Genomic DNA, 9,127 nt, shown 5'->3' on the forward strand with positions numbered 1-9,127 from the left:
TTGCACATGGACCACCTAATCGCAGATTGAGCAAAACAAGGCCCCATTGTATATACATGTATACATGCAATAGTTCATAAATTAAAAAAAAAAAACGCTTTTCTTATATCCAATCTATAGCAAACTCTTGTATTATTAGTTGATTCACCTAGAAGAAAAACATAATCTAATACAAACAACTTATTAATATGGGCAACCTGACATGCAAGTGTCAGGTCCTATTTCAACTATAGACCAAGGGCACCAACGGTTGTCAGTAACAACTGTTCTAAACGATGTAATATTTTTTGAATAAAATGCAACTCTACATGAACTATTTATAAAACTTAACAACAGAGATACAATTATTACATATAGGACCCACATGAACAGTAACAAAATATCATATCTCTGTTGTAAGGATGTACAAAAAATTTATATAGAGTTACAAAACGTTTAAAAAATGTTACACAGGTCGATTGATACTAGAAACGTATATAACAACTATCCCTTTTTAAGTCCATGAGTGAAGCCATTTTCCAGGGCCGTACTTTAGTCCTTTGCCTCATCAAGTTGAGACTAGAGATCAAGTAATGAGATTACCCCTTGCTAATCCTACCAACTTTGGAGCAAAACATATTATATTCTAGATCGTGGAGGTAACTAGCCTTGACCCACCCACCCCACCCCCCCCCCCCCCCCAAAAAAAAAGTTTTTCTAGATCCATTTATACGGGTCATTTGACTGTTAAATAGTCATATGGACAATGTGAGCACTCTTGCCACCAAAATTTAGAAGCAGATGAAGTATTGATTTGCATGATTCCAGTATACGAGGACAGTGAGCTTGTTCGTATGGGTACTTGTTTTCCTCACAGTATTTTTACTTGTTTAACTTCAGAGGTTAATTAAGTGACAATTCCCGAGCAACCTGCACGAATTGAGGAGGTACCGGGTAGCAATGTGCCAACAGATTCTGGAGAAAGTAGAAGAAAGTAGCAGAGATCCACAGGGATCCCTACCACATTAGTCCAAAACAGGCCAACACCACGCATGATCACCCATGGATGTTCCCAAGGACTAGAGCCAGAAGCGCGACCTCAGGATCGCAAGCTGATATTTACACTCTGAATAAACAAGCTTTATTTCATTGTCTATTTTTCCCATGTTGGATGCGATTATGAGAGCTCTACCATCAAATTCTGCGATATTTAGGCCTTAAAATACTAAAACAAAAAAGGTAAGGGGCCAAATCAACATGATCTTAGTTACGATATCTCATGACGACGACCAGTTAGGTTTTTTTTTACAAAGCACACTGAAATGACGTATACAAGGACAACTACACGAAACATATCATTTGTAACAATGACCGAAGGATTTTGCTTCAAAAGCACCAATGGCAGCAGGAAAATGAATAAGGCACGTGCCCAGTTCTGCGAATATATTCTGCTTGCTGCTCTGTTTTAGCAGCACAGCGGTTTCTCTTAGCCTCTGCTGCCGCATGCTTCTCGTCAGCCTTGTGTTGAAGAGTTGCTAGCTTGCTCATTAACTTATCTTGTGCTTTGGCCCTCATTCTCTCTACTTCCACCTGAAAAACCATGAGCTATAGTTACGATCATGTAATGTCAGCACCAAGAAATAACCAAATATGAGTTACTTCAGAAAGATTAGACACTTGAGCAGATAAAACATGCACGTCCTACAATGCAATGTATGAGAACTATTTCTGCTTTTTTCCAAATTGTTGAAATGGAACCATGGAAATTGTACCACCAACTATAAACTTCAAACACAAGTAAATTCTGATAAAAGTTATCTATTAATTTGGTCGTCTAGAATTTGACTCCAAGTCTCTTGAGGTGTAAATCACATCATACATAAATCTCATGATGCCATCTAGTGACAGTTGTACAACTTTTCTACCAGAACTTTCAACCTTATATGATGCTACATACGAAATCTAGTCCCGACTGCGTTTCTTTTTTGTTTCTCTTTTTAAATAGTTAAGTCTTAATAAATAACTGGAACTAGTACTGTTATAATTGAGTTCTAAAATGGATTACTGAGTAATCTACAGCTTCTATAACTTAGGACAGAGAATGAAGAACAGGCAGCAAAGCTCCTTAAACTGATCTTTGGGGTTGTTTCCCTATAACTGCTTTGAATTTGAGGAAGTAGCAACTGTGTAGTGCAATTTTGTATCTCTGCCTTTTGTATTCCAGTATTCTATCAGACCTTGGAATGTTATATAAGCTATTTCATGAGATCTGTTAATTATGGGTGGTTTGTGTATTTTAGATGAACAATGGAATGAAACAAGGAGAAAGGAAATTTTTATACACAAATCACATATCATGTCAGTATCGCTTGTCTTAATTTTTCATCTTATGATTGAAGATGAGTCAACAATTTCCTTTACCTGTTCCAATCTCTCAGTCTAGTGAAGTAGTAGAAAAGAAGCAGATAAAGATGATGTAATTTCAGCCGACCACTTGAAATTCATTTGCAAAAACTTAAATAAAAGTCCTCTCATTTGAAAGCAAACCACAGTACATTGCAGGAGAGTGTGTGAAATCTGTAATATTTCAAGATTCGAGGTTAAACAATAAACAGGTAGAATTATAAATAAACAATTAGGGCTAATGAACATTCTGAAAATTGTTAGCATGCATGTGATATAGAAATCCAGAATGCCGTGCAGATCTGCAATCTGGTGTACAAGTTTCAGGGGGGAACCAAAGGGAACTTGCCTCAGTTTTTCGCATTTCAGTTTCTGTCTTTGCTTTCTGGTGATTTTCCCATGCTTGTATCTTGATTTCTTCCCTTTTGAACCTAAATTGAAAGATCCACAGTAGTTTCCGAGTCTAATTAGATAGCATATAATTCAGAGACCCCAACCAAACAATGAAAATAATAATACCAATCAACTTGACTTTCATGTTCCATTGTTAGTGCTTTAGATTGGCAAACTTTACTGCATCACTATATAAGCCCTCCAAATGACATATTTAACTCTGATCAGTTAATTTGCTAGTTTGCTATACACATATTTAAGAATTCTTGTAAAGCTTTTTTTGTTGAGACAAAGTCTAGTCAAGAATTGGCAGGTAATATCCCCTCCTTTCTACTATATTATCCTTCACTTTAGATTTACATTCAACTTTAAGGTCTGTGTCCTTTTGTCAATTATGCACATGGATTTACATCACACCTGTGACTGATTGCCGATATCTAGCATGTAGAACCACAGCAACATCTTCCACATGCAGTATCCAGGAAAATATTGTATTTTACAGAGACCAACATGCAGAAAAGCACGAAGAACTGACAGAACAGTTTAGATTGCAAAAAGGAAAATGCAACACAATAACTCTTGCTGCTGTATATAAAGCAGCAGTCACATTCAGTGAATAAACCATGCTTAGAATTATATTAAAGTATTTTATAGAAATAACCTGGCCATGTATTTCGCTTTTTCTGCTTCCTCCCAAGCTGCAGCACGTGTCTCAATGACACTTTTAGCTTCTTGTTCTGTTGATATAGTTTTTACTGATGCTGATGCTTCTTTATTTTCATCATCCTTGCCAGCCCAGGCAGCTATGTTCATCTTACCCAACTGAGTTCCCAGGACCATGATCTCTCTTCGAGTCTTCATCTGGAGTTCCTTTTCAGACCACTCTTTTCTGTCAGGATCTAAACACTCATTCGGAGGATCAATTGGAGATGGAGCTGCGGCAGCTCTTCCTGGAGTTGAAGGCCTAGAAGAATTAGGACTTCGAGTTGGTGTTGTTGCTCTCACAGGTGTTCCAGTCCTCGAAGGCTCTTGGCTAGCAATTGGAGTCATTTCTGTACCCATGTCTCTCATTGACACAGACCTAGCAGTTGATGGTGCTGGTATGAATGTTGTTGCACTGTGGATGGAAAGAGATGTATCATGGCGGCTCAGGTTAACTGCAAAAGAAAAATTCATTCAGTTTCTGGATTTTAGATCAATAAGAATATTTAAAGTAGGTACTTTCATACAAGAAAGTAAACATCCTTAGAACATACATGCAGCTTTGCATAAAGTTCTACTAAAATAATTCGAGTATATGAGAAAAAATAGTGCTGATTGTGATCTAGCTTGTGAGTTCATGTACAATAGACTGACCATGATATCAGCATGCTCAACAAATCAGAGCACACAATACTTCAGTCCACATGATGACAGATTGAGCTATAGCTTGATCTTACTTTCAATCTGACATTATAACTGAGCTGCGTTGCATTATTGCAGTCCACACCATAAAGGTGGAGACATGCAATTAAAGCTGATTGATAAGCCTTTTATCCCAGAAAATTACCAAAATTGAAGATTCAAATGCTTCAATTTTTTTTTTTTTCATTTTTTAGTCACTAGTTTAAAATAGGTATGAAATTACTTGCGTGGATTCAATAAGATTTCCAAATGCATTGTGGCTGAACAATATTTTTCAGCAAATCCGTGTGGCAGATCTGGTGTTTTATATATAATAGACAATTTTATATGGGTAAAAGGTATTAACTGATTTGTGAAAGAAACCTCAAGGATTAAATAGGCTCAGCATTGAATGATAAAGGACCAAAATGAACAAATTGAAAGTTTAAAGGCCCAATGGAACCTTTTGAAAAAGTTAAGGACATTCTGAGCAATTTACAATCTAACCAAGCAAGGCATCTTGAGAACTATCATGATTGATATGGGTAAAACTACATCGTAGCTGTTCGTGTTGAAACTTAGTATTGCAACTAATATTTCAAGAGGGGCCTTGTAATAGTATTGCAAATGTATATGCCTATATTTGGACGCTAAGGAGACATTGGTCTAGTGGCTAAGGTTAAGGCCCAGGAATTACAAGTCCTGGGCCTATATTTTTTTTTTTTAAAAAAAAAGCCTATATTTTTAAAATTTTTTTTTTAAAAAAGCCTATATTTGGACATGCAATCTAGATAAGCTAAAGCAGTTACGTGGTAAATTAAGGTCTTTTTTTGTTAATAGAGAATGGTCCTTGAATGAAAATAATATAAAAATTCTTGACAGCCATTCTGAGTCTAGCTATGAGTTATCTTATATTAGTTTCATTATTCTCATATTGAATAAAGATCCATCAAAAGGGTGAAGAGAAAACAGAGGCAAAATGTTCATTTAGGGTTATTGGCTGTAGTTCCCACCTAACTCCTCTTAACAAGAAGTAGTATTCAAGCAAAACATGTTTTTCTGGAGACAGTAGAAGTGCAAGAAAAATATCCAGCATACTCAAATTAATAATTGCAGAGATATACAAGATAAGCATAGTGATAGATTGCTTTCTACATACATAGAGAGAATAACTTTGATAATCTAAAGCTCTCCAAACAGGCAAGAAAGTTAATAGGCAAAGAAGAGAAGGTAACTTGACGATATCACTTTTCAGAGATGAAGTAGGTTTGACCCTATGACATCAGTACTGAATTTATTTTTAAAGAAAGAGGCCCATTGATTAGCATGGAGATTCATAGTTGTATCACAAGGGCATTGATCCTTTGATTTATCAGTTGAGCTAGGAAGCTTGAAGAAGCAGCTGATCAATCCATTATGTTTTAAATATCTCACTGACCAGTAGTTATCTGAAGATTGACTCAGATTTAAAAAAAAAAAAAAAAAGAAGATGAAAAACACAAAGCAAACAAGGCAAGAAGCAAAATCTAGAAGTCCTTTTAAAAAAGAGTAAATTTTATATGTGTATACACTAACAGGTAGAAGTTCGTAAAAAGCAAACCAAATTAAAGAAAGCACCATGATCAACTAGTCATAAGTTCATCAATGATGCAAATGAAGAGAATTTCTAGGGAAGAAACACAAAATTAACAATACAAGGCACCAAAAGACGCTTTAATATTTTGTACCAAATTTGAAGGTCTAGAGCAATCTTTTAGTAAATCCTTAAAGCAAACTAAAGCACTATTTAAGTATAGACAGATTTGCGACCTTTTTCAACTCTACCTTCTTCAATAATCCAAAATTGAAAATATGCTTTACATGAAAGCTTAGGCATTGAAAGATGTAAACTTAATCTTTTACACAAAGCAATCTTCACCATATTACATAAATGCAGATACTTAATTGGAAATAAAAGAGATGCCGCAAGCATAAAGATTAATATGTGCCCTCTGATAAAAGATCAGATACAAAAGCAGGGATGTATAATCATCACATGAACCACAAGGAGTTTTAGCTTTCAAGGTTTTAACAGCCATGTCCTGCCAGTTTTCAGAAATTTAGGGTTGTTACGCCTTTTAAAGACTTTAGATACTCATAATAGAACAAAGTTTTACCTAAAGTCTTTTTTTTTTCCAACCAGATCAGTTCATTGTTGCTTGAAGAAAATCTTTTCACTTTTTGTTACAACACTGCATTAGTCCAAGAATTCTGAATCAATGATAGAATGATCAAGATCAGAATTCTGCCAAAAAAAAGTTAGATTTTTTATTTAAAGCTCACTGATATGACAGATATGAAATAGCGTGATTCCAGGTTACAGAATTTTTTTTTTTAACCCAAGATTTACTTTTTAACAACTTCATTGGACTAGGATAAGTACCATGGACATCATCCAGACCATAGCTCAGATAAGAAACTTGAGAATTCTAATAGGCAAAGAAATTGATGAAAAGCATATTATCTTACTTGCTGACTCTCCGATGCAATTTTCCATCATGGGAACTGGCTTGCTGTATGATTCAGAAGCAAACTGATTAGAATCCCAACTCACAGACTTCTGCACTCCGGTCTCCTTCTTAGCTTGGCTAGAGTCAATCCGCTTGGTATCCGGTTCCTCATATGGTACCATTCTCTGATCAGGCACTTCAACAACCACCTTGGTAGATGATGGCCGGCTACCATAACCAAATTGACTGAATTTTCGCAATCCAATCCCTTGATTGACCTGGCCATTCTTCGGATGGCCAGATGTCGGGCTTGCTATCCACTTTTGTGCATCATCCCACTTCGATGGTGCCGGTTTTGAAAAGGGTGCAAGAGGCACTCTTTGTGGTGCCCGATGGTCAGACTTCTGGAACTCAAAGACTGATGAAGACACACTCATACTATCAGTCCCACTATCATAGTGGAAAGAACTGTCATCTACAGACCTAATTCTTGAGCTACTAAAGGAGTGATCCTTCACTCTACCATCATAAGTGATCTCCAAGTTGACTGACGATGCTGGTGCTGTCAAAGTTGTGTACTCTGGAATCACAGTCACGACATCTACATCTTTGCAATTATCATAACTAATAGCCCCTGATTCAACGAACATGGATATATACATCCGAAGTCAGTAACTGGTCCATTGAGTCAAAATAATTAAAAATTATCAGATACCTTTCCTCGGAAAATTCCAAACAAAGCAACTCTTGACTCAGTTTCCCAGCTTTCAAATTGAAAGAAAACAAAGGATTCCTTCCTTTTCCTTTTTCATTTTTCCCTTTCTTCCTTTAGCCTTACTATTCTATTCAAGCTTAGCTATAAGCATCTAAAAGTCAAGAAAAGAAAAAGGAAAAGAAAACATGATATTCAAGATTGAAGTCATCATGGTCAAAAAAAGAGATCTTCCGTAGGTCCCACTTGAATGGAGATTCCAAACAGATTGAACATCCTCATACCCTTTTACTTTTTCCATCCACGAAGCAAATCATTTGCCGTAAATTATCCAAATTGACAATGGCAAGTCAAAATCCTCATACCCTTTTTACTTTTCCAGCTAAGAAATGAAAGCATTTCCACCAAATTAATTATAATACCACAGAAAGTAACAACCTTTACTCCAAAGATGCACAACCATGAAAATACACATAAATGTCGTATAATAACATGATCTAGTGAACAAAAATGTCATACCTGAATCATGGATCTCAAAATCTGGGGATCTTCTCATAGAGAGGCTAGTACTCTCGAGCTCCTCATCTTCTTCTTCCTCTTCGTCTCCTCCTTGTTTTCTCTTCTTCTCTGCTCGTGTCCCCAATATCATATTCCTCAACTTCCCAGGAGATAACTATAAAGCAATAAAACAACAACAACAACAACAACTGTTTTAGGGGGAAAAAACAAGAAAAGCCAACTGAAAATGATGGAAAATGGTAGCACTTTGGAACTAAGTGTTCAAAGATTTGACAGATCAAAAGGGTTTGTTTTATTTCTTGAAGCAACCAACAAAAACAAACAAAAAATTTATTACAGTACTACTACTCTAGTCTAAACAGAGCTGAAAATGAAATGTCTGCTGCTTTACTTGCAAACTACAAAAACTACAATCACATTGGGAAAAGAGAAAGTTGTACTACTACCTACAATTCCTTTAACAGTGACAAATGACAAAGGCCAAAAGAATAAAAAAATAAATAGACAAAAACCCAAAAGTAAAAAAAAATGATAGACCTGCTTCTGCTGCTGAGGTCTCTTATGGATTCTTTCATATTCCATTTTAAGTACTACTATTAATTGCTCTGCTGATGAGTACTTCAACTGCAATGCAATTAGTATGTTTTAACTCTTTACTCTTTTAATGCAAGTGGGATGGACATTTGGGGATTGGTTTCTTGAAGGTGTAATGGGTTTTTGTGATGATGGAGGAGGGGGTGACTGAGAGAATTGGCAAATGGTATCTGAAATCTGAAATAGTTACACAGAGGAAATGGGGCCATCTGAATTCTGTTCAGTTGGGTGGAATCTGGTGAGAGAGTACGTTGTGTAGTCACGAGGCATCGGGCAATGATTTTATGCCACGTGTTCTGCAAAAGTAAAATGTGTATTTCTTCAGTCTAAACGGAGAATCTTGACTTCACCCTTTTGATTTCTCCAGTAAAAAATTCACCCTTTTGATGGGTTCCAAATTATTTCACTTTCCATGAATTATGTATTGAAAACTATGAAAACCTATTTTATAATTATACGGCCCAAAGGGAAATCATGATGTGCTTGATACAAAATTAGATCAAATATTATTTTGCTTACATTATGCATAATAATTATTTCAAATAATACAAAAAATGATTCCTTTTAAGATGAATCGACAATTTCATAACTAGTCTTATTTGTTTTTCAAACTAATCCTAATCTATTCTTTTCTGGGGCTTTTTGGCTAAAATCA

At 35.8% G+C, this 9,127-nt stretch overlaps 1 protein-coding gene across 1 annotated transcript; it reads right to left on the reverse strand.

Moving 5' to 3' along the window:
- Window positions 1-1,110: 1,110 nt before the first annotated feature.
- LOC113754355 lies at window positions 1,111-8,650 on the reverse strand. The gene is made up of 6 exons (XM_027298746.1): window positions 8,416-8,650; window positions 7,879-8,032; window positions 6,667-7,281; window positions 3,437-3,932; window positions 2,732-2,813; window positions 1,111-1,569 (listed from the first exon to the last, which is right to left on the reverse strand). The coding sequence occupies exons 1-6, from the start codon at window positions 8,458-8,460 to the stop codon at window positions 1,366-1,368; spliced, it is 1,596 nt and encodes a 531-aa protein (XP_027154547.1). The 5' UTR covers window positions 8,461-8,650; the 3' UTR covers window positions 1,111-1,365.
- Window positions 8,651-9,127: the final 477 nt, after the last annotated feature.

Source organism: Coffea eugenioides, chromosome 11 (genome assembly GCF_003713205.1).
Source record: "Coffea eugenioides isolate CCC68of chromosome 11, Ceug_1.0, whole genome shotgun sequence".
NCBI classification, from domain to species: Eukaryota; Viridiplantae; Streptophyta; class Magnoliopsida; order Gentianales; family Rubiaceae; genus Coffea; species Coffea eugenioides.

Coding starts and splice junctions, on each gene's coding strand:
- LOC113754355 (XM_027298746.1), bottom strand. CDS start 8,460: ATGGAATATGAAAGAATCCATAAGAGACCTCAGCAGCAGAAGCAG. Junction 2,814..3,436: donor AAAGCGAAATACATGGCCAG/GTTATTTCTATA, acceptor CTTTCAATTTAG/GTTCAAAAGGGAAGAAATCA. Junction 1,570..2,731: donor CTGAAATGCGAAAAACTGAG/GCAAGTTCCCTT, acceptor ATGGTTTTTCAG/GTGGAAGTAGAGAGAATGAG.